This window comes from Haplochromis burtoni, unplaced genomic scaffold, assembly GCF_018398535.1.
Source record: "Haplochromis burtoni strain Fernald_Lab_line unplaced genomic scaffold, NCSU_Asbu1 Contig_75, whole genome shotgun sequence".
Taxonomy (NCBI): Eukaryota; Metazoa; Chordata; class Actinopteri; order Cichliformes; family Cichlidae; genus Haplochromis; species Haplochromis burtoni.
In genome coordinates, this window is record NW_024582436.1 from 618,596 (window position 1) to 643,088 (window position 24,493).

Genomic DNA, 24,493 nt, shown 5'->3' on the forward strand with positions numbered 1-24,493 from the left:
TAAGAATAAGAAAAAAAAGTATTTCTTTGTGCCCCCCTTTCCCTGTTAATGCCCTACCTGCCCCCCTGGCAAAACTTTGCTAGACCCGCCCCTGCACAGTTACCAGCTGTCAGCTACAGAGGATCCTGGTGTTATTTGTCTCTCAGCAACAGTTCATAACTTCCCTTCAACCTAAAATGTAAACCTGTTTCTCCATCACCTGTTCATTTGTGATGATTCAGTAAGGACATCTCCTGGTTTCATCCTCATGTTTCCCTCTCACCACATATCCAAACCGAAATCATGACCAGCAGCTTTTACAGCTGTGGCTCCAGCAAACATCAGTTGATACTAGAAAGCAATATTAAATAAATGCTAACAACAGCTGATCAAGCTTCAACGTGCTGCTGTTGTTTAATGCGACCTCCGCTGGTTTCCTCTTTCTGGCGCAGAGAGAAAAGCCGATCAGCTGATCACTGATCAGTTTCATGATTGAATTAGTAACTTTCTAGCTGAAGTAGTACGGGACAAATCGCGTTCCTTCTCACCTCAACTTTAAAGTTCGACCTCCTCGGCTGTAATTGGTCCAGCCCAGAGTCGATCATGACCAACTGGCCAATCCACCACCATTCATTTATACCATTAAAAAAAAAGAAAAGAAATAAAACCCCATCGGCCCATTAAAACGAAAAATCAGGAGCGGCCAGTCCAGCCTTGCTACTACTACTAATAAAATAAGTAATAGTAATAATAATAACAATTTTATTTATATAAATGAAGAAACTGAGACACACATGTGTATGTATATATATATATATATATATGTGTGTGTGTGTGTGTGTATGTGTGTGTGTGTGTGTGTATATATATATATATATATATATATATATATACACACACACACACACACACACAGACGTGTGTCTATATATATATATAGACACATGTGTGTGTATATATATACACACACAGTACAGAGAAAAGGTATTTAAAAAAATAATGAGATACATTGTTACAAAGTCAAAAACAGTGCGGCTCATACAACATATTTGATTTATGCTACATAATTGCACATGCTACATATATTCTAAAAACAACTGTTATATGAATGTTTGTTAAAATATAGATATATACATATAAGCTACATCATTAAAACTACCTGCATAAGATTGTGTAGATCCCTATCAGTCAGCCAAACCACTTCTGATGCAATGGCACAAGGACAAGGGACCCTTGGGGTGTCCTGTGGGTTGTGGCACCAGGCTTTTGCCAGAAACTCTTTGTGCCCGAGTGATTGTGGGGGTCTGTCTTTTGTGGATTGGGATTATTCCAGCTCATGATCACATTTCTGTCTGGCTTGGAAAATCCACTTAACAAATCCTGCATTTGTTAAAGTCAGATCAGAAATAATAAGGGGAAACAGGGTTTTCCACCTATGACAAATGTGCTTTGTAATGAGGTGATGGATTCTTTAAAATAAATAGAAAGCTAATGCAAGGATGATAACTAGTTACCCAAGACACACAGCTGCTCTTCATGTTCATTTATTCTGTTATACACACACACAAAGAAAAAACAAACAAAAAAACCCCAACTGGCACAAATGATTTTGAGATTTGACTCAAGACAAAGAGCTTCTCTGACTCAGAGTAACCCGCTCTGACTTCCTTTCTGAAGTCTTTCTTCCCCTTTGACCCATTCTCGCTCTATGCTGTGGTGATTGTGGTTTCAAAAACACCTTTCTCTGTGCTCATTCTTGACCTCACTGCGCAGAGTACAAAGTCTCTTTATTTTCCATCTTCATTGAATCTCCACTGCTCAAACTCTGCAGATGTATTATCTCTCTTAGCTTTTGTCTGAAGTCCTTACATGCAAAGTAGTAAATGAATGGGTCGAGGCAGCTATTTAGACAGCTGAAGCACAGAGACAGCTTGTAGGCTGTGTAGATAGACTTCTTATAGTAGAGTCTCAGCACGCTATGTATCAGCAGGAGGATGTTGTTTGGACCAAAGCAGAATGTGAAGACTAAGAGAACAATGACTGCCAGACGGATTGCTCTCTTTTTCTGGGATGTCTTTGAATCACTGGCCAGCTTGCGTATGACACTGATGTAGCAGAATGATGTCACACAGAACGGAAAGAGAAAGAGAACGAAGACCATGCTGAAGAGGAAGGCTGCCCAGGCCGCCATGGATGGAAGCATTTCTGTCTTCAGTATATCAAAACAGGTTGTAATGTTAAGCTGAGGAACGTGATAGGTCAGGTCTGTCGTCATCAGTGGATACAGAGTGCTCAGGACCAAACCCCACATGACGAAGCAGCTGATAAAAGCGATCAGTCTCTTCTTCCTGATCCGCCTGAACAGCATGGGCCTGACAATGCCCAGATAGCGGTCGATACCGATGGCCATCATTGTAAGGATGGAGCAGTACATATTGGAGTAGAAAACGAGGGTCACAAAACTGTAAATGGGAAGAAAGAAAAAACGTTTTCTGTTTAATTGCTGGCTGAAGTAAAAAAATAATCAGTAACAGGTTCAGGAAAATGAAGTGAATCTCGACTACACTTTCGTATATTTTCTATTTAAAGATGTGACTACTTTCACTGTCATAGCATCAAGACTGTCACGCTCTGTCTCCCTTGAAATATCTGTATAAAATCAGTGTAATAGAAGAAAAGCTGTGGCACATGTGTATATATATACCTTGATATATCTATATAACTTTGTTGTCTTCAACGCAAGTTTTTTCTGCAGATTAATCAATAATCCCCCTGTCCCATTAATGTCCGAGTTTAATAAAAAGTACCTGCACATGTTTGGTCCCAGATTCCATTGATATCCTTGGAGCTGGTAGGAGATCTGAAAGGGCAGAGCAGCACCGAGAGCCATGTCGGTAAGGGTAAGATTTATCATGAAGATGATGGAAGGAGACTTGGGAGAGGTACGGAAGAGGAGAAGCCACATGGACAAGCCATTTCCCACCAAGTTAATGCCGGTGATGAATATGTACAAAATAGAGATAGAGATGGCGGCGCCAGAATTCTGCAGAAAGTTTATCGTGGCGTTGTCTAGTTTGCTGGAATTCACCTTCATGTTTGAAAGCGAGCGGTCTCTCGTCACCTGTGTGCAAGGGTTCAGAAAAGCCTTGTGAGGTTCACAGAAGACAAGTCAGTTTTTTCACAATATACTGGTGGAAGTAAAGAAATGTTATTTACACTCTAAAAATATATATGTTGGATTTACCGAAACAAGCATGCACACCAATCGCTTAATAAAAAAAGAAATAAAAAATCAAGCAGCTGAAAGTGGCCTCTAATATTACAATGGCAAGTCAGAAATCTTTTTTTAATTTTGAGTGTGAAATATTTACATTTGAGTAAGTCATGTAAATTTAATGTACCAAGTAACCAAGCTTAATTAATGACTCCATTTCACCATTCCTTTGTGCTGTACCCTGTTTGGTTACATGATAACAGCTTTTTGTTAACATCTGAACAGCAGCCATGGATGAGCACACCGAATGGATAAACACCGACACTGCTCTCGCCCACACAAGCATTGGAAACCACATCACTTGTTCCCAACAATGAAAGTGTAAACACAATCTTAACTCAAATGAAAATCACAGCACAACTAAAAAAAGAGAAAAGAAATAAATCAGTGCAGAACTGTCCTGGTGATAAAAGTGTCAAAATCAACTAAACTTAGCACTAGTGTAACATTGCATACACAATTTAAAGTACAGTTGGAGGGATTGTTTGCACTGACAGCTTGCAGCACATCTTGATGTCCTGCATTTCTCATACATCAATATAAGTGACTGAGGGAAGAAAAAAACCCTCTCATCCTGTCTGAAGTGCTGTTACAAACAGTATTTTGCTGCAGAAACACGAATGATTGATCTCAAGGTGTGAAACAAATACCTTTGCCCTTATTCCAGGAATCTATTTCTGTGTTGATGTTCGCGTGCGAGCAGCACATGTGTCGGGTGGAGTTTTCACACAGGAAAAAGGTATGCATGATTTGTGGTGCAGAGTGCCAACTGTTGCTATGGCTTATTTTTTTCAATCTTGTGAAATGCTCTGGGGAGCTGATTTGTAACCTGTAGCAAACAATATCCTTAAAAGGCTTAAAACCGTAAACTGAAACTGCGAGACGATGAACGCTACAGCAAAAGCAGTGAATACAAGCACTTTTTCCTCACGCGCCATGGCCCGCATGGCAATCGTGGTGAACAAAGTTACCACATTACAAAGAAAGGTGAAATCTACAGACCACCAACTTTGAGTCATTGAAAGTTTCTTTCAGTTTTAAGCCATGGGAATTACGTTATTACTTCATCGCTGTTACTGTTAGTGACGACAACACCATTTTGGTAACTTACCCTTTTTCATTTCCTGAAAACTATTTCTCATACCACTATAAAGGCACATTTTTACTAATGTGTTCTTCAGAATTATATTTTAACATTACATAAACTCACTCACATTGCCTCTCATGAAATTTGTTCAAACTGTTGTCGCCTCAACGCTGTCGTAATCGTTTCCTTTTTTAACTTTTAACTAAAGCACATGTATTTAAAAAAACAAAAAAACAAAACATCATGTTGAATCTACTATTAGTGAAAAGGTAAAAATGAATACAAACCATCTAAAATAATAACAATAACAACTGGGCTCGTCTTTATTCAGTAACACACTGGGAAATAATGCGTATTGTATACAAGAGCTGAGAACTCACCTTTGCGAACACACGCTGAAGCCACAAGTTGGCATCTGAGTGTCAGTTATAGATGGGTTACAGATATTGTGACTAAGGAAGGCTGCTGAGGAAATGGGGGTTTGAACTTACGGTGCCAGAATCGCAGGAAATGGATCATGTGACAATCTTTATCCTACCAACTGCACTAACGGCCACCCATTAGATTCAGTCTTGGAAATTACTTGCAACAAGGCAGACATGTGTGACTCACCTCAAGCTTATGAGCACACGTTTACTTGCCACGTTCCCCCACATGCTCGTCTTATTCCTTCCCATGTTCGCCATAATAACTTCAGCTATGGCGCTCCTGTGTAATCAGTTATTTAGTAAAACATTGTGTGACCGAACTCTACGGAGAGCTTCTAAGAAATGAGACTGAAATGTAAAAACCCACTATGTTTGTGTACAGATTTATAGTAAACCTCTTAAAGTCTTTGGGAGTTCCCAGAGTGTCATAGTGTCTCTTTCGCTTTTGCTCATTAAGTGAGATTATAAAGAAGAGAGAAGGCATAAAGTAAAACCTGTGACATGTATGCCAGTGTGTGGCGAGGAGGAGGAGGGGGGATAAATTTGAACAAAAACTGAGCAAAACTAACGAAGTTTAAGGACTAAAGACTATAAAGAGGGATCGTGAGAGAGTTTTTAGGTCTGAGGAAATACCAACTGCCACCTTCAACACCTATATGAAAGTGTGAACATATACCTACGAATGTGATATTACAGTTGTTAAGAGTCTTGTGAGTGAGAATGCATGTTTTTCGCACGTTCATGAGAATTACAGTGTGTACATGTGTGCTCTTATTCTGCTGGTTTCCTGTTGATTATGATAGTTCTGCTTTATCTGGGGGAAAGATGACAAACTGTGTCTGTGAGGATATTCTGAAGAAAGAGCAAAAACAAAATGCATGAGCAACTTTTCTTCAATGTCACTTGCGACCCAGCCTTCAACAGTCTCACTTCACCAACTTTACTCTTCCTGCAACGACCGAATACCAACTATATTCATATGCAAACAGTAATGACTCATAACTAGCAACTGTTAATGCATATTATGCACAGGTAAATCTGCCTTCACCCAAACTGTTAGACAACCACACTAACAGAAAAAATTAACGGTTTAGTCTTTTTATTTTCTCACACTTATGGAAAATTAAAGCAACAACAAAATGATCCAAGAGGTATTACATGTTTAAACACTGTCAGTTTCCATGTTGGGACACGTGCAAAAACAAAAACAAAAACATAAGGCTTTTTAAATGAATATTTGTAGCTTCCCCATTACATTTAGTTGATGGCTTTATTAGAAAACCATGCAAAGAGCATAAAAAATTAATAGTGGTCACCCATTGGTGCCATACTTTGCAATTTTACATAATTTATTTCTAGGAAATACTTTATAGAAATGTAGAGAATGTGTTCTTCCTGGCTCCTGGGTGATCAAGTACAAAGCTTGGCTCACACGCAAAAACAGGATCTCTGTTGTAGAGACAGAGACGCCTGAAAAATAGGATGGACCAAATTTAAGACACGCAAGTAAAATGGAACATTTCCCCCTCATTCGCTCGCTTTTACACACAACAACACACACAAAATTTCCTGCCTGGCATTGTTTACATCCATTTTCTATACGTTCTAGTTGCAATATTCTTAGTTTACATAAAATCTATAAGAGCATTATAAAATATACATGATCTGAGAACTATAGAGGATGCAGAGGATGAGGCAATGGTCTCACAAGTAAACTACTGATGGATGCTGCCAATTAGCTGCCTCCCACAGGGATCACACTTCAATATTATCACTACATAGAATGACACATAACTGGCTCAAGTGCTGATGAAGTTGAAAGTAGCTAGCAGAGCAGTTTCAGTAGCAGCTATAGCGCCAATCTCTGAATGAGAACACAGGAAGAGCAGGGCATAAAACAAAAAAAGATTTGTTTCACTGTTGTGCTATCATTCTGGTATTCTTTCCTCCAAGTCTTCATGCTCCAGCAGGCAAAAAACCCCCAAAACAGAATCCTGACCAACACCCAAATCTCTGAATTTCATCACACCTAACACACAGAAAAATTACTACTAGGCTGCTTTTGAAGTGCTTTTTCTTTCTCAGCGGGGTATATTCATCTTGAAAGCTCAGTGATAACCAGTCGAATCTGTCACCACCAACTTAGGTGACGGATGAATAATTAACTCGTTTTTACCCCTTAAAGCGTCCACACTGCTCAATGCTCATCTTTACTTTTCTCAAAACCTTTCTCCAGCCCCGTTGCCATGGTCGCAACCTCATAACAGTGCTCCGTCCTGGATTCAGGCGAGTGGCCCACAGGGATGCAGTCGTAGCCTTTGCCTGCCGAGCTCATGCGCTTCCGGTTGCGTGCACCTGGCTGATAGAGCTGCATGGCTGGACGGTCCTGCAGGGAGAAAAGAGCGCAGGGACATGGGAGAGACACTATATAGTAGCAACTTGATTACACTGAGCCTACCTACTATGTGTGGTTACTTGCAATTTGTGATTACAATAGTGCACACTATGGGTGATTGCAGTAACTATCTCCAAGGTTAAATACCATTCATTCAATTTCTAAAAGGGATCTGCTTATTCATACACAACAAAGCAAGTTCACAGTTCTTTTAGGTGAAACTGCTGCATATAAAGCTCTACTGAAGTGTGTGAATGTGTGTGTGAATGGGTGGATGACTAGATATGTAAAGCGCTTTGGGGTCCTTAGGGACTAGTAAAGCGCTATATAAATACAGGCCATTTACCATTTACTGAAGTATTTTGTGATTCCAGTGGGAGTTGCACAGAATCTGGTAAATTGCTTCAAATAATAGGGCATTAAAAATTGTTATTTTGGGGGTTGAAAACCGTGTGGCTGAAAAAGAACAAAAGCAAACAAAAATAAGTAGTGAATTTACAGCTGCTGGCATCATCTCTGCTTGAAGCCTGAGGCTACACTAACTGACACCTAGCTCTAAACACAAATGAAGCTGTGAAACTGACAGCCTTCAAACAACAGTGTGGGTTTCACAGGTCTGAGAGTCAGGCAGGAGCAAAAAAAAAAGTTGAAAAACCCACTGATGATATCTTTGTTTATGATGCATTTAATAGTGTTTTCACAGGCCTGCTTGGAAGAAACATAAGCTGGCCTACTATCAGATGGAGACAGTCACACATAAATCAATATCTGAAACAAGTCTACACAGATGAACAAATTAGTGATGAAACAATCAGCGATCGCCTTCTCCCCATTCTCATGCTCACCTTCTCGCTCACCTTGTTTCGGAGGCGTTCCTTCCTGTTACCCAGGTCCTCTCTCTCCTCCTTTCCTATCTTGTCTCCACTGTCAGGACAGTAGGAATAGCCATGATGGTGTCCTTCTTTCTTTGCTCGGTCCTGGCAGTAGCCCTTCCCCCATTTGGTCTCATCCTTCCGCCGCATGAACTTGTCAAACTCATAGTGATGCCTCTGTCGTTTCCTCTCTTCATCTTTCCCACGGTGATCCTTATCTCTCTGCCTGCGCCCATGCTGTTCTCGCTGCTCCTTGTCACTCTCAGGCTGACCTCTAGTGGTCAGAATATAGATTGCAGAAACACCAGGTTAGACACCAGGATGCTAGTTGCAAAAGATTTGCATTATAAGACATCATGGAAGGTTTTTAAAAGTATTTTTTTGTTTTTCTGCAATACAATTTGTAATTATTAACTGTATATTAATGCTACAAAGATCAATGATTGTCCTTTAGAATACATAAAATATTGCGGCTAATATGTTATGTTAAATGCAATCAAAATATTTATGGTGTTGATTTGTGTTTTGGTACATATATATGTCTGAAAACTGTCCATAGGGGTGCCGTATTTTAACTAGTAGTGATCTAATTCTGTCAGCCAAAATCAAAACCAGTCAACATGTCTGAATGATTTCACAGTCCTTACTTGTCTTTGGGGTCCTTTGACTTTATTTGTCCTCCAGTTTTCTCCCATTTGCCTCTGTCTGTCTCTCCAGTGTCACTCTTGTCCTTCATTCGGTCTGAATCCACATCATCATCCCGGTCACTTTTCTTAAGGAGCTGAAGGAGCACAAATAATACAGAAAAAACTCCATGTCTACACGCCACTGCATGATCTAAACAACAAGGGTTATTTAATGAGATTTTTATGCTGACTGGCTACCTTAATTTTAATGTCTTTGTCAGACAATTTCTTCTGCTTCTCTGCCTCTTTTCGCTTGCGTCTCTCCTCCTCCCGCCTCTTTCTCTTTTCCTCCTCCCTTTGCCGCTTCTTTTCAAGCTCTCTTCTTCTTCTCTCCTCTCTCTTTTCCTCTCTTATTCTCTGTCGAGGAAGATGGGACAGCTTGAAATAGATGTTTCACATTTCAAAAACACTTTGGAGATAGCTTCGCCTTCCTACCTGTTTCTCAATTTTCTTATTTTTGATGTACTCCAGCAGCGGTGTCGTCCGTTTGGCTAAAATCAAGAAACAATAGAATCAGTTAATCAATATATAAAAATCTGTGGTACGCTATTAGTAGGCAGATGGACACATGAAGATATTTTACTGTACCTATGAGCTCTCTGGTCTTGGCCTCTATCTCTCCTAGCAGTGTCTCAGGGTTGGCCATAGACTTCTCCTCATCACAGGAGTAATTCTCCAAGAACCGCTTATATTCTGGATCTGACCCAGAATGGAACAGATACTAAATTAACAAGTTCTGACCTAAATGTGTCCTATTTAAACACTTTTGATTCTCTGAACATCCTAAACCCATGTAAGAATGACAAACTGTATTTAGGACAGCTTTAGAGCAGGACAGACTCTAATGTATTTTACCTTCTTCAATGCTCCCAGCTTTGGCATCTTTTTTCTTTAGCTTCTTCTTCGAAATCTTTTGAAAGGGAGCAAACTCTACGACTGCAGGATACTCTTGGCCTGAATAAATATTGAAACAGAAAGCAGCCCATCACTGACAGACTAGCTATCAGATAGTAACAATGGCAACAAAAGTTTTAAAGCGACCTCTTTGCCCATAAAGATTATCCTGTAACCGTAAAGCAAACATGCTTTTATTTGCATTTAACATAGCAGGATAATGTGGCCCTGTGTGCCAACAGTGATGCAGTGACAATAAAGTTAAAATGTGTTAAAAGCAGGCAAGAAGTACCTTTGTTGTCTATGAAGACATAGCCATCAAATCGGTCCCTAAACAGCAGGATATCCTCAGGGTTTTTAAAATTGATATACGCTCTGGAGAACAGGTGGGGGTACAGACTGTGAAGAGAAAATGGCATCCCAAAATTTCATAATTACATTTGTAAGAAAACAGAACTTTTAATCACCTAGTTCAGAAAATATTGATACCTTTGATCTGCTGGGAAAAACTCAAAGTAGTCATAAGATGGAAGTGGACTCAATTGCTCTTCTAGCTGCTCCTTTGACAGGTTGGGTGGGAGCCTTCGAATCACCACCTATAAGCATGTTTGTATGTTTGTTATTTTTATTTAACATTTGTTTTACACAGAAATACAGTAAGATAAATAAATCCATCAACTTTACAAAGGCACAACATATACATACCCCAAAAACCCCCTCCATATAAACTCATGTTGTTCAAAACTTGACACCAAAGAGCTACTTGAGGCAAATGCGCAGTCATTGAAACTATGAAAATATTAACTCAACAAAGAATTTAAACAGGCTCAAACACGATAGAGCGATGTAATAAAACATTAGCAGTGATGGGAGCCAACACACTAAACAATTACTGAGTGTCTGCTGCAGCAATTCTTATATTCAAAGAACACGGGAATGATATTAAGGCCTAAAAGTGGGGTTACTGGGCATGCATGCTGAAAACAAGAAGTGTATCGGAGACAGTTTTGAGAATCGCCAGCAGTCGTATTCTGCATTCCGTTGAACGCTACATGGGAATGTCATCATAAAATACCAACGTGAAGAGTCGTTACATTAAATGAAATCAGACTTAAACGTGACATGTAAGCTGAGAGGAGGCTGTAAGTGGGTGAATCCACGGGATCGTCGTGAATCCACTGCCTCAAACTCTCGTCGCTGTCCGCGGTGCTGAAACGATCCCTCCGCGTCTCCTCCATGACGGCCCCCCCAAGCAGCGTAAACAATGCGACACGGTTCAAAAGCTCGGCTACCCACCTTTGTAAACACCTCTTTCTTCTCTTCTTTCTGCTTAGGGTTGCCGGAAGTGTTTTCCTGCTCTCTTGGGATGTCCCTAAACTGTATCTCGACGACGCTTTTCTCCTTGCCCACGGTCATCTGGTCCTTTTCAGACCGCATCTCTCTCCATCTCCCTTCTCTTCGCCCGCGTTAAGCCACCGAGTGCTCGCGAGAATACAGTGATGTCGCGAGCGGACAGAGGCTGGAAAAGACAGCTTTGATATCCCGAAGGCCGAAAGAACAGGCGGCAAACTATTTAATCAACAAACATTGTTATCGCTTTTATAGCCTTTTTGGAGTCTCTCTCTCTGTTTTTAAGCGGTTTTATGGTATGAAGTTTACGTAGTTTCCCTGTATGGAGCTGTTGTTCTAGCTTGGTCAACAACTGAAAGAAAAGAAAAGAAAATTTAAAAACTAAAATAAAAAAAGCAAAACAACTAAAATAATAGAAATAAACAATTTTATAAATAAACAAGGGAAACTATCCACTTGGTTGAAAAACGCATTTATTTAGTTTAAGCATCCACAACGGTCTTTAATCAGTACCGAAAAGTACGTAAGAAACAGTTCTTGCAATAATTACACACTCCCACTCACGCAGTGTGTATGTAACTCTATAAGACAGGCTCTTTCGGTGTCACTGTGAGGATCCCGAGGTGGGCTTCATGTCGCACTGACTCGCAGACGATGAGCTGCCCGCAAAACTCCACGATTCATGGCAGGAAGACTGGCTCACTGACCGCCCGTGGATGTCTCGACAGGGAACTGCAAAAAGGTCAACAAAGCCATCTCTTCACATCGGACTCGGCATGGATGTGCACACGGCAAACTGGCGAATTTGTCCACAGTGGAATAAACCTCACACTTTTTCAAACCTATTTTTATAAACAAGTACTTTTATTCTTTCCAAGTACAAACAAGTTTTTTTCTTTAACTCAGCACTGAACTTAGGTTGGCAGCACACTCACTACTTAGGAAGGTTTCCTTGCTGCTTCTGGGCTCTGCACACAGCCGAGGTCCCTCTGGTGTCGACTCTGAGCTCTTCATGCTGGAGACAAAAGTGGAGCAGGTGTCCAAGTCCCGGCAGACCTTATCGTGGGTGTAAATGCCGGTTGACTTAGTTGGAGTGCAGCCCATCTCTCCACGCTCTCCATTGAACAGAAGGACCCCACGGTAAATAGCACAACCCTATCTGTCCTGTGGCTCTCAGAGAAGCGATGGAGACAAGTTCGGTGTTTTCACTCGAGCTCAGAGATCCCACCCCTCTCCTTAACTGGAATAAGACACGTGAGAGGCTGCTCAATGCTGCAGGTTAGTTCAATGCTGCTGATCTGCAGCAGATTCCTGCCTTTCCAATCAGCTTTTTAAAAGTTTTAAACACTTCTCACCCACAATGGTTTTTGTTTTTTTTATTCCACAGAGCTAAATATATATATGGAGAAAACAAAAGCTGTTGCTTTTTAGAGAAGTTACTAGAAAAACAAGCCAAATGTTTCCTACTTCTAATTTTGTGATACCAGGTTTCATTTTGTCCCTACTGTTTGCAAACACCACCATTCTCAGCTGTGAATGACGAGGTGTCAAAAACCACACAATAAAATGTGTTTTGTTCCTTCAAATCTCTCTGTTTAGTGGTTCAGTTGAACACATTTATGAGCAAACTAATTTTCGTGTTAAGTTGCAAAGAACTCTTTCAACCAGCAAACGTATAATCTACAACATTTCAGCTTTGACAACTTAGTAAACAAATGTGTAGAAAAAGAAAAATATTTAAAAACTTCTCATTATTATTCACCGAACCAACTGTGTTTAGTAGATTTTTGAAATCAATAGTAATAATTAAAAAAAATGATTAGGTGTTATTCAACATTTCTTTATTTCAAGATAAATGCATTGTTTCTTGAAAGAATAATCAAAACACTTTCCCCCACCAAAAACGGCTTGTTGTTAGCTGGCTCTTTATTCAAGTTGAAAATCCACAGGTTAAGCATTGGGGGTGGGGGCGCTGCCACAGGAACTGTAGTCTTTAATTTATGACGTGAGGCGTGTGGCTTCTTTCCCCTATTCATTCAAGTGTCATAGGAACACATGATCCCAGTGTCTTAACCCAAGGTCCAGTGCTGTGCCTTTGCTAGGCCAAGTACTAAGCACCTTAACCAAGGCATTCCCCTTTTAAAGTGCATTCATGCAAACATAATATGCAATACAGCAGGTGCCGTATCAGATTTAATCTATACTTACTCATGTTAATAATGTTCACAACTGCCTCTTCTGTGTTTTGCTGCTTAGAGAAACAACAATACTATGCACAAGACGGGGAAACCTCAGGAAGCCTTTGGTAAAGAGCAGGTGCTAAGGTTTTGTGTTGTCCTTGGGCATGGATATGTGAACCTATGCCACCCTGTTGCCACGACAGTTCCACCTCGTGGCAGAGATCACGTGCTGGTGTCTGATAGGGTGTCTAACATCACGTCGCTCTCGTACATGTCACACTCCAGGGTTAACGAGAGCCGAAGCGGCGTCTCCAGCATCATCTTGTCCTGATTTGGGATAGGCGTTTCCAAAGACATGATGCTAGTGTCTTCCAATCTCGGAGTGGCTAGAAGGTCATCAGGCTCTGAGGTGTTCAGCATCTTCATCAGCGCTGGAGTGTTCAAGTTGCCTCGCACCTTATCGTTGATGTCTGTGCCTTAGCAGAAACAAACAGGAAGTCTTCATTTTCTCAGGCAGATATCACTCATGTAATTACAATTACGCAGACTTAAAAGGACAGTTAAAGCCCAAATCTATTTTTTTATAATTACCCCTTTAGTCTATAGTGCTATTAATATATTGCTGCAGATAGCTTTGGATTTCAGTGGAGAATATTAGAGAAGATTATGCTTTTCCTGAGAAAGTCTTTTTGCAACCACAGCTAGCCTCCAGACCTTTTTATTGTCTATGGTGGCATCACAAATACCAGGTTCCTAAGAAGGTGCCTAATCTCACACAAAGGAAATGCCCTTTTAGATAATAAAAAAAGGTGACTATGAATATTTTTTACAGCTAAATTCTTTAACAATTTACTTTATATGAGACATAAGAAATGTGAAAATATTTTCCAAAATTGAAACCAACCTATATATGCATCAGTGTCACCGATGTACATCTCAATACAGTGGCCAAGCATCGTCACAGAGAAAGTGTCATCCCTTTTCAGTCCCAGTGCCTGCCAAAGAAAGACAAAACCCCCCCAACAAACTACTTTAACCCTTTTTTTTAAATGATAAAAACAGATTGTTTTGACTATGTTTTATGTGCTAATAATACAATTATGTTATTTTAATGGCTGCTAGTATTCTGGACAGCACCCTCAACAACAAATAAAGAAATAAAATGAACGTTTCAAGAGCTAAAATAAGAATTAAAACCAAACATTGATCAAAGTCATGCATTATATCTGTGGCTTAAAAACCCCCAAAACAAAGTCACTGCTAAATCAAAAATACCTCTGTGCATTGGGCAATATTATATTTTTTAAGATGCAACTATAATATAGCTACTTTATCTTATTAACTTGTGATAGAAGTCAAAGTTTTGGAGCTAAGTCATTTTATATTTTAAGTGAACCTGTACGATATCTAGACGGTGTATAGTTTATGTCAGATTATTCTTGTGTACTTTTTTTTGGTGTACGTGTTTGGTTAACTAAAAAAAAAAAAAAAATCTCATAGGCTATACATTATTCCTTCTTTCCTACTAAAAATGCTACCTAAAATACCAGTAACACAGGTATCTTATGAGAGATTCATTTTAGTAACTTTGTTTCAGACTGTTAAGAACCCACAGGAACTCCAACTCCCTGTGAGTGCCTCTTACTAAAAGACAAACAAGGAACAAAACCAACGGATCCCTTTAAAGTTTACCGTGTGGAAGTAGTCAATAGCACTTTCAAAGTCACCCATGAGGCTGTGCACGTATCCTATCGCAGCATAGGTGGAGGCGTGCTGAGGGATCAACACCAGAGCTTGACGGTGGTACTCCAGAGCCTGGTCGTACTTTCTAAGGAAACAAACACAGCAACATGCAAAGCTGTTACTCACTGAGTGAGCCAAACATCATCAGCAGGCTTTACATGTCATAAATAGTGCATTTAAAATGATTACAAAACTTTCCATTTCTATGTTTGCTGATGGAATAACAACAGCTATATAATTTTCCAAATTAATCAGTAACTATAAAATCAACTTTGAGCGTATCATGTACCATGGCAATGAGACATAACACAGTCTGCAAATACAGTCTTGATGTAATTAAGTAGTACTTACTTCAGTTTCCGACATACATGACCTAAGTTGTTTAACAGAGGCTCCCACTTGTCCACAGTAACCTTTAATTAAAAAAACAAAATTACAAAAATATTGCAAAGACTTAAGTTTTCAAGACATGGATCACATTGATGGTATCAGTTAAAACCATCAGCTGTTACCTCATTCCCTATGGCTTTGATCTTCTCCAGTGCATCAAGAAACAACTTCTCTGCTGTCTTCCAGCTGAAACAGCAAAAATGTTCTTAGAAAGCAACTAAATAACTGTCTGCAATCTGTGTACTAACACATGACAACAGTGCACTCTATACATAAGGATTTACTCAAATTTGCAACATCTCTTAGATCTCTTACATGGTTCCTACACTGTACTTAAATACCAAGACTGTATAAAAACCAAGATTACATAAATGCAAACACACGTTATGTAACGACTTCCTCAGATGGCTACTTGAGGCTGGTTCCAAAATTGTTGTCACGGTCCAGTGATTTCCAACATTAGAGTTGAAACTCGCATGTTTACAGAACAAAAGGTCACAAAAAGCAATTTGTCCATAAACTCCCCCTTCATGACAACTGTACATGATTTAGACAACTTCAATGAACTAAAGCTTAAAATAATGCATAATTAAATGATATCTGTGTACGTGTGTACGTGTACACTTGGGTGCTCACAAAGGCAGCAAAACTTGGTAACTAGCTGCTAAATTTACCTCATTTAATTATCCGCTTGTTAAGTGACGCACCAAACCTGCTTACGGGGCCAAGCTCCTACTCTGTTCATTAAGGCTGTCGTCCTTTAAATGTGCTGTAATGCTTTACATCTTTGTTTAATTTAATATAAACACCCTCTAAAAATAAGCTCTGATCATGTGCATCACATTTTTAGGCTGTTTGAATGGGTAGATTAAGCTGAGGTTTAGCAATTTTCCAAAGGAAGTAATGCAAAACACGCACAAAAATGTTGATGTCTAACCTCGTGCTGTGGATGGATCATTACAGATGTTCTGTTGACTGGAGTTTGTTTTAAGCGTCTTTACCTGCCCTATGATTGCATTTTCTTTGCCCATCGGGAAACCTCACATTAAGTTTTATTGAGGGAGAAACAGTTAACGTTCATCCTCCATCATTACTTTGCTAATGTGTTTTTAATATCCTAATTAGCTACATAGCTTTGTAGCTAGCTACCACCTAGATCAACTTCAATGTACAAACATTGCTGTTGTTTAGTTTTCTGTCTTCATTCAAGTCTGAAGTGATACCAGAACAGCACATTTGAGCTTTTTAGAAATCACTCAATCAGAACATGGTATAATCATCTTCAGGTGGAAACTACTGAGCTAATTTTGTAACTGTTAAACTTCTTAAATCCTCTTTTTCATAGATGCTTGGGTGGTTAAGCTCTACTGTAACACCCAGAAGAGCAGCCACACTGATCATTTTATTTAAGATGAAAGAATTTGGGCAATTTTTAACTCTCGTTCATACCACAGTGTTTGTTTGAATTTGGGAACCGAAGCAGAGCTGCAGACCAACAGGAGACATGAGCGTAATTACACCCATCCATTCTATACAGTTTATGATACCAATATCCATTTGCTGATGACAGCATTTATCCTAAATGTGTCCAACAAAAAGTTTAAGGGTGTTTGTGCCGTCATACTCACTCTCCATTTTGAAATGCAACCACTGCCACTTCATGAATGACAAATGGGTCCTCTGGAGCAATGCTAAGAGCCTGGCTGAAAAAACGTTCTGCTAACTTGGAGTTGTTGGTTAATCCATACTCCAACCCAATGTAGAGCATGGGCAAGTGACACCTGTGTAACAGAGTACAGGACACAGGAAAGCTGAATCTATCCTCATCTCATGTTTTACAAGCACGTCAATGCACACAGAATACTCAACAATAACATGACCTGACTTTTACATGTGACAGTATGTTGTGTTTCTTAGTCACCATTATAGTCTAGAAAGATTCAAGGAGTCAAAAGCATGCACTTAAGCATGAATGTAAAGCAGGAATGTCACAATGACCCCAAAACAACACCACAAACACACAAATAAAAGGTTGTAAAAATGGCTGCAGACATTTAAGCCAATATTTTTTTCTTGTCAATAACAGGAAACGCTTTTATACTCGTGGCTCTCAGCATGTAATCTGGCAAAAATACAGCAAAAATATATGTATGTTCAACACAACCTGGATGGCATTATGCTTGGATACTGCTGAGGTTTTTAAAGGACACGATAGAAACATTTGACTCTTTTGTAATTAAAGTTTTAACAAAATTCTTTACCAACCGCAGCTATTTACAGACAAACATTTTACATGCGTATGGATCATTCTCTGACACATCAATCATCAACCTACCCTTTCATCAGCTGAGCAGCAGTGAAGTAGGCAGCCATGGCTTGGTCATGCTCACTCTCCACCGCAAAGGAATGCCCATAGGCAATCCATGCAGGACCGTAAGTCCTCTCCAAAGTGGTGGCTTTGCTTAAGGAGATGTACAACAGCAAATATGTTTGAGAGACCAGAACATAAACTGTCAGTAACTTTTTTTTTGTAACAAAAAGGATGGATTTCTCTTTAAGAGGGAACATAAATACCTGAGGTATCGTCGAGCATGTTCGTTTTTATGGCCAACCATGAGATAGTAGCAACCCACAGCAAACCAAGACACCTGGTTAAAAGGTTTTTAGTTATCAGCAAAATAATTGGGGGAAAAAATGTATAACAGATCAAATAATGAAAAAAAACTTACTGGGTTGTTGGGATACAAGTCTACAAGTTTGTGTGAGAGGTAAAACAACTCTGCGCGGACAAAAACAAAACAAAAACATTAAACTGATATTCAGGGGAACCAAACTAAACATGCTGTATGAATAAACCCGTGTATATATTTTACCATTTGCTTTTCCAAGCTCCACCAGTGTTCCTATGTGGACTGGCAAACAGCTGGCGTGGAAGGGGTCTTTAACCATTACCCTGTAATCAAAACAGGTGTACTTCAGGTACATCACCAAAATCAGAAGTCACAAAAAATGTATTTGCTAGTCATTCATAAATCTAAATGTATACAAATATAATCTAGTGTCGTTAAAGAGCAAAATCTACAGCTAGATTTCATTTTCTTAGATTCTACACTGGCACTAAGTCTGCTACTACTAAATGAAAACCCTGGGACACCTACATTGATGTGAGTTTGTAGCACATCTTGAAATCACAGTTATAATAATGCCTTTCAGCAAGAGACACGACGACATCCAAGTTGTCCTGAAGACCATTGACCATCTCTGGCACCACTAAATCACTGGGCTTGTTATACTGCAGAGGAAAGCAGAGAGAGCATGTGTCAAATTCATGTCTGTGAAAGCACATAGCAAGGTTAAAATGTGAGATGGTGTGAAAACAAACAAAACCATCACACAGCAACAACAGACAACAGTCACTCTACACACTCATGCTTATAATAACTGCATAGAGATCATTTTTCTATAATTTGTTATCAGCAATGGCAAACCAGTGAGCTGATATCACAAAAAATATCCTTAATCATAAATTCACTGTTAGCGTTGGGCCTTTGGTTGCAATCCTTGAGAAGAGGGGGAAAAAATACCCCCAACTTTATAAATTCACAGTTAAAATCCAGTTGTTAAACTAAATGCATAACCCCTTACCTTCTTTAATTTATTCTCAAAAAGGAAGTGTAACAGCTCCTCTTCCTCCTCAGTACACTGTTGACTCAGAGGAAGGGAGTCGAGGAACTCCTTCTCTGTTGAAAGATGAAAACGTACAGCGTTGTTATAAACTACTGGAATTATTATGGCATTAATGTGCACAAAATGGAATTCTTAGTGCACACGCTGGCCACAGAGTCTCACCTTCCTGTGCAGTCAACATGTGGTGGGACGTTAAAAGGTCAAAGGCTTCAAAGCAGTACACATCCAGTTTCAAGGCCTCTTTGTAGCTGGAGGTGGCCAGTGGTCTGTTATCCATGGCATCATAGATCTTACCCCGCAGGAGGCAGATGGAGCTGCTGATCTGAAATATTTCATTGGGAGCAAAGATGAATAGAAAGAAAGGTTGAGTCTATGACACTGGACATAATTTCATAGAGTGTTAATACTCCATACATAACGACACTGGACAGCATTTTGAGATAATTCTCACATCCTGAAGGAAAGGACAATTTATGTTATTTCTCTACAAACAGAATTTGTGTGGCTTGCACAGGGACATAACTCACTGGTACAAAGGATCCTTCGTGCCTCAATACATGTTCGAAGACCTTGATCATTCTTAATTTGTTTGAAGTGTGGGTGCTTATTGAGGAACTTGAGCATAGGTAACTGGTTTTTAAAATAGATTATAGAATTCACTAATCTCAAGTCCAAAGGAGGAGAGTTACAGAGTCTGGGGGACATTGTTTGTGCTAAAATGTTTCAACGCTTCCCGAGCGCTTCTTTCACTGCACATGAAAATGGTTCTCGCTAAAGGTGGAAACAGAAAATGTGGTTCACAAAAGGTACAAATATACTATTAAGTATAACCTAGCTGTGTAGACATAAGAGAAGATACTATCAGCTGGTGATGTGCAAACCAAAAGTGAGCAAATGACTCAACTGAGCACCGCTCGCTGCACTCACTAGTTGTACTCAATAACACAGGAAGAGCAAACGATGAATGGAAATGGAAAATGTTTACATGGTAGGAAAGAAGAGCAACCCAAGATACACCATCGCAGATAGAAAATATTTCTCAGTTTCAGTTCCTGGAGAGTTACAAGGCTCGATTATGTTTGTTAAATTAAATTGTTAAGCAGTTATTTCACTTTTACTTAAACTGGATATGAAACTCTACATGTATTAAGGTAATTTCCACCATGGAGCCCTGCTCTAATTGACTGTCACAAATCTAACACTGTCTGTGAAGCTGGAATTACAAAAAATAAGTGTTTTAAGTTAAAAGTGACTGTTTTTAGAGCATGTCTAGCACCATCTCGTCCAGTACAGACTGTGACTTCACTAGGTTGATTGCTGCTAACAGACTAAAATTAGTTCATATTAGCTAAATAGTGACAAAAACAATATCACAGTGGAAAAAAAGAAAGCTAAAACTAAAAAGCAGTCTCAGGGTGTCATTTTTATATGTCCCCTGGCTGAAACAATTAGTTTCATGTTAAAAAACCAAAGCTATACTGCCTACTGTCCCTCTGTGTCTCTTAAGCATCAAATGGTTTCTCGTTGTTGGCTAATTGTAAATACTTTTGTAAATGGCATCTGTGCGAAGGAGAGTGTGCTTGAGTCAGGTGCTCCAGCAGTTTAACAGACTGACAAGCTGAGCTGAAGTTGACGCCGTCTCCTCTGTATTCAATTTTCCCTCGTGAGGTCATGTGAAAAGACCACGCCAGCTGGCAGAGCATGTCCAAAGGATGCAATCAACACTATTTTATACAATAATCTAACACTCAGTTATCTCAACGTTAAGTGTCTTTTTCTTAGCATACCCAAACAGGTTACAATATAACTGGTTACTACATGTGATCAGGCCACAAACATAACACTAAGTCAGTATTGTAGAATATTGTCCGCAGCTAAAAAGTAAGGGGCTTTACGAAAATTCCTAAAGTCCTCAACAAGATCAACTATCTTCTTACTGTTATGTATGTTTGTATGCACCTCCATCTCCTCCCTAACAGGTGGGCCAATCTGAATGAAAGTTTGCAAGAACATCGTCACACATACAGCAATTAACTACACTAAGCGGTGCAAGACCAAAGCCAAGAAGATTATGAGGGATCTCTCTCATCCCAACAATGGACTCTTCTCACTGTTGAGGTCTGGGAAGCACTTCCGCTCCCTTAAGGCCAAAACAGAGAAAATGATGAGGAGCTTCTTCCTCTTACTCTCTGTCATTACTACACATCAGTAACTGTTTATTCCACTGTATACTAGTGGTGCAACGGATCAAAAGTCTCACGGTTTGGACTGGATCATGTTTTTTTTGTCACAGATCGGATCAATTTTCAGATCAGCAGAAAAAAAAAAGAAGAAAAAATTTAACTCGTCATTTACTTATTTAAGTATTTTTTGCCTATTAAAAACATTCAACTCAAGACTCATTCCACGCAATTATATAAAAACAAATTAAGGTGCAATATAGGGCAGTACAGGGCTTTCTATCTACAACTCCGCTGTGATATAATGAGCGGTCAAATCATTTAAAAATATAACTCATTAAACATACACACCACATGGCAACCCAGACTTACAGAAGCAGGGGACATGTCCCAATCCTTGGTTGATTCTGATGTCTCATTGTCTTCCTTTCCACTCCTGTCCAAAAGCTTTTTGCTTGCTGGCTCTTCTGCATCTAAGATATCCAAGGCCTGCTGGAACTCTTTGGCAGCATACTAGAAAAAGCAGAAACAAATAAGAAGCATTAAAAATCACAGATCTAATCGATTATCTGCAATTTAGAAGATTGCAGAAAAGGCTCTAACAACTGGCATGTTGTGCATCTTCCATTTACTCACATGACACCTTGCAGCAAGATACTGACAAGCTCCGTACAGCTGTTAAAGAGAAGACAAGAGATGTTTAAAACTTTGGTCTGACATTATGCTGCTGACTTTTTTATGACAAACAGTTTAACTCTAACACACACCACTCCCGTACTAAACACGGTTATAAAGGCAATCACCCACTTTTCAACACTCACGCAACGCACCTTGTCAAGTTTACGTGAACGGAGGGCATGGGAGGCTCTGTGGTACTGTGAGGTCAGATAAAGGCACTGAGCAAGCCAGTAAATATCCTGGGGATCTTCTGTATGTAAACAAAGTCGATAGGGTTATCAGTTTTAGAGGTTAGGAAGTTATCGCTGGCAGGTTTCACACCAATGAAGATGTGCTAGGATGCTAATCTGTTATCCGCCCAGACCGCTAGTAAAACTTTCTTTCAGCTGCAACGTAACAGGAAAACGTAACCACTTCCCATGAAGCACCACACACACCATCATTAGTTTTGCTGACAGGTTAAGTAATGCTACTCTAACAGACAGATTAGAACTACCGTAATTTGCTCACCGTGAGAGAGAGATGCTATCTTGTCGGCCCAAAACAGAGCACTCTGGTACTGTTGCTGTAAACAAACACACAAAGGCACCGCATCAGTCTCCAAAATATATGTCAAGCTGCTCACTGGCTGTTATTTGTTAAAGAGGAAAACAGCAAGAGTTCGTTACCACTGACACCAAACGTGCTAAAAAAAAAAAAAGCTAGCGTAAGCTAGCAACACAGAAACTAATATTTTTTCCTACCTGATCGATGTATTGCCGCACTCGCTTTCTGAGTCTGTCGAGATTCATTTTGACTTTTTAAAAGTGGACTGTCAAAAGTTCTGACTATCACAAGTGTGTCATTCTAAGAAGCAGAGGAAGCTATGCACTAAAACACTACGTGAGATCTCGCTAGCTGCGTAAAATCAAACCCGCGGCTTCTTTCTGCAATGAGTGCTCCGCTAAACCGTTCCGTAAGGAAACTACGTCGTGATAGAAAGTTCCACGTTGACGCTCCTGGCCCCCGGGCCGCCTAACCTAACAACAACAACAACAACAACAACAACAACAACAACAACAACAACAACAACAACAACAACAACAACAACAACAATAATATATGTTATTTCAGTGTATTTCCCCTGTTTTTATTTGTCATCACATTAACAACAGTGAAGACAGATACAACAGGAACACCTTTCATCTTACAGCAGTTAAATAAACACAATACATGCATAACAAATAGAATAAATCGGCAGAATGGTATAGGGATAAAAGAGAAATACATTTTAAACACTAATGACTAAACAAATATCTTAATAATGTAAGAAGTATTCTGAAAGTAAAAATATAATAGAATGAAGTCAGGATTAAATGAAATACAAATAAAGTAACAATATGAAAAAAGGAAAAAGAAAACTGCATTTAAAATTGCTTACCTAATCACAGAATAACAAATACTGCACGGCATTAACATTTTTCCTGTTTTTATTTTTAGGTTTATTAGGAGTCCTTGGCATTTTTAAATACATCAAAAACATATGACTTGTCAATAGAATGACTGCTTTAATTGATTTATTTTGAATTTTAGGGTGTATCTTGTGATTTCTTTCTTTCATTCCTTTTGTCATTTGGTAGTGCATTTGTTTTAAAGGTATCTGTGTTCCTGTATCCTCTTCCTTGTTGCTCGTTTTTCTTCTTTTGCTTTGCACCACATTTCCTGCTTACCTTGCTGCTTTTTTCTTGTCCCTAGCAGTGACACATGAGATCAGGTGTTCACATTTTTATCTGATTTGTACATATAGTGTGAAACAAAAGCATATAGAGCATAGAAGTTAAGGAATGCAATGCAGCTTTAAGGAAGAAAGAAAAGGACACCTTTTGCTGATTTTCTCTGTCATGAGGATAGTGACTAATTCTTTCCATCACTTCGGTAGTTTTGAGCCAATCCTCGTGCCAAGCCCTCACATAGAAAGGTTTGCACTGGCTCAGTTTAAGCTGGATCCTTTGATTCTCTTGGGCAATTCTGAGCATTTCCAGCTGCTGATTTTTGTTCCCAGGGCTATATTGAAGAAAAAGAAAGCACAATTAAGCCGCCTTATTTCTTTGAAAACCCTATTGTTCTGACACGGTTATTACGAAACTTAACTGACCTTTTCTTTTCATAGAAATTCCAGTTGTCGACTCTTCCAGGTGTGCTCATAATATGTGATATATTCTCTCTAAGCCTATTGTTTTCTCTCTGAATCTCCAGCATCCTCAGCGATTCAGTCTTAATTCAACAAAATGTGATTAGAAACAGTCACATTTACAGGAGGTTATTCTAACTACATGTATGTAAAAACTGTGTTTTAGTCACTCTAAAACATTGTTATTACATTGGATCACTTCAGGCTTCACAATACTTTATTCTACACTGACTGGAGGTAAAAATAATTTTGTGATTCTAATTATTCATTTAAATTTCTTATGTTTTCTCACTCAAAGGACAACCTTGTGATTCTTCTGCTTGGGAGTGAGGTGACTATATGTCTTTGGTGGACCCGTGTTTACAACTGGATTCGCTGTCATCACCTTGGGGGGAAAAAAACACATACATGTCTGTCTGAGGCGGTAAACCGTGATTATCCTGACTTTAAAACAACTATATAAAACAAAAAGGTAGATTAGTTTGTGACAAACCCCCTGC

The 24,493-nt window shown here is 39.3% G+C and overlaps 4 protein-coding genes across 7 annotated transcripts in view; all 4 read right to left on the minus strand.

Moving 5' to 3' along the window:
* Positions 1-930: 930 nt before the first annotated feature.
* On the minus strand, positions 931-5,757 carry p2ry8 (P2Y receptor family member 8). 2 transcript variants are annotated; one of them, XM_042221815.1, is made up of 3 exons: positions 4,953-5,757; positions 2,787-3,100; positions 931-2,441 (listed from the first exon to the last, which is right to left on the minus strand). In XM_042221815.1, exons 2-3 carry the CDS (start codon positions 3,071-3,073, stop codon positions 1,742-1,744), a joined length of 987 nt encoding a protein of 328 aa, XP_042077749.1. In that variant the 5' UTR covers positions 3,074-3,100; positions 4,953-5,757; the 3' UTR covers positions 931-1,741. The 2 variants fall into 2 exon arrangements, with proteins under 2 accessions (XP_042077749.1, XP_005935880.1); XM_005935818.3 differs by lacking the exon at positions 4,953-5,757 and adding an exon at positions 4,721-4,944.
* Positions 5,758-5,850: 93 nt separating this feature from the next.
* On the minus strand, positions 5,851-11,299 carry upf3a (UPF3A regulator of nonsense mediated mRNA decay). Of its 2 annotated transcripts, none has more exons than XM_005935814.3 (10): positions 10,912-11,299; positions 10,105-10,211; positions 9,908-10,014; positions 9,577-9,675; positions 9,310-9,420; positions 9,157-9,212; positions 8,920-9,078; positions 8,683-8,816; positions 8,009-8,309; positions 5,851-7,154 (listed from the first exon to the last, which is right to left on the minus strand). In XM_005935814.3, exons 1-10 carry the CDS (start codon positions 11,050-11,052, stop codon positions 6,966-6,968), a joined length of 1,404 nt encoding a protein of 467 aa, XP_005935876.1. In that variant the 5' UTR covers positions 11,053-11,299; the 3' UTR covers positions 5,851-6,965. The 2 variants fall into 2 exon arrangements, with proteins under 2 accessions (XP_005935876.1, XP_005935877.1); XM_005935815.3 differs by having other exon boundaries at positions 8,021-8,309; positions 10,912-11,298.
* A 1,490-nt stretch (positions 11,300-12,789) lies between these two features.
* On the minus strand, positions 12,790-22,780 carry cdc16 (cell division cycle 16 homolog (S. cerevisiae)). Of its 2 annotated transcripts, none has more exons than XM_014337961.2 (18): positions 22,567-22,780; positions 22,334-22,388; positions 21,976-22,070; positions 21,782-21,820; positions 21,518-21,658; positions 19,128-19,287; positions 18,924-19,018; positions 18,437-18,570; positions 18,152-18,231; positions 18,008-18,057; positions 17,853-17,926; positions 17,614-17,739; positions 16,907-17,059; positions 15,401-15,464; positions 15,240-15,301; positions 14,838-14,973; positions 14,050-14,140; positions 12,790-13,621 (listed from the first exon to the last, which is right to left on the minus strand). In XM_014337961.2, the coding sequence occupies exons 1-18, from the start codon at positions 22,612-22,614 to the stop codon at positions 13,368-13,370; spliced, it is 1,857 nt and encodes a 618-aa protein (XP_014193447.1). In that variant the 5' UTR covers positions 22,615-22,780; the 3' UTR covers positions 12,790-13,367. The 2 variants fall into 2 exon arrangements, with proteins under 2 accessions (XP_014193447.1, XP_005935875.1); XM_005935813.3 differs by having other exon boundaries at positions 21,976-22,073.
* Positions 22,781-23,274: 494 nt separating this feature from the next.
* The window catches only part of cfap97d2 (CFAP97 domain containing 2), a 2,392-nt gene continuing 1,173 nt past the window's right edge, over positions 23,275-24,493 (minus strand). The window contains exons 3-6 of the mRNA XM_005935812.3: positions 24,298-24,378; positions 23,958-24,076; positions 23,683-23,866; positions 23,275-23,553 (exon numbers count right to left, since the gene is read on the minus strand). Coding sequence (XP_005935874.1) covers positions 23,392-23,553; positions 23,683-23,866; positions 23,958-24,076; positions 24,298-24,378 — 546 coding nt within the window. The 3' untranslated portion in view covers positions 23,275-23,391. The remainder of the gene's footprint in view (positions 23,554-23,682; positions 23,867-23,957; positions 24,077-24,297; positions 24,379-24,493) is intronic.

Coding starts and splice junctions, on each gene's coding strand:
- p2ry8 (XM_042221815.1), bottom strand. CDS start 3,073: ATGAAGGTGAATTCCAGCAAACTAGACAACGCCACGATAAACTTTCTG. Junction 2,442..2,786: donor CTGGGACCAAACATGTGCAG/GTACTTTTTATT, acceptor TCCCATTTACAG/TTTTGTGACCCTCGTTTTCT.
- upf3a (XM_005935814.3), bottom strand. CDS start 11,052: ATGCGGTCTGAAAAGGACCAGATGACCGTGGGCAAGGAGAAAAGCGTC. Junction 9,421..9,576: donor AGCTGGGAGCATTGAAGAAG/GTAAAATACATT, acceptor ATTCTGGGTCAG/ATCCAGAATATAAGCGGTTC. Junction 9,079..9,156: donor ATAAGAAAATTGAGAAACAG/GTAGGAAGGCGA, acceptor CTTCCTCGACAG/AGAATAAGAGAGGAAAAGAG.
- cdc16 (XM_005935813.3), bottom strand. CDS start 22,614: ATGAATCTCGACAGACTCAGAAAGCGAGTGCGGCAATACATCGATCAG. Junction 14,974..15,239: donor CATGTATGTCGGAAACTGAA/GTAAGTACTACT, acceptor TTGTTTCCTTAG/AAAGTACGACCAGGCTCTGG. Junction 13,622..14,049: donor TGACACTGATGCATATATAG/GTTGGTTTCAAT, acceptor GTTTCTGCTAAG/GCACAGACATCAACGATAAG.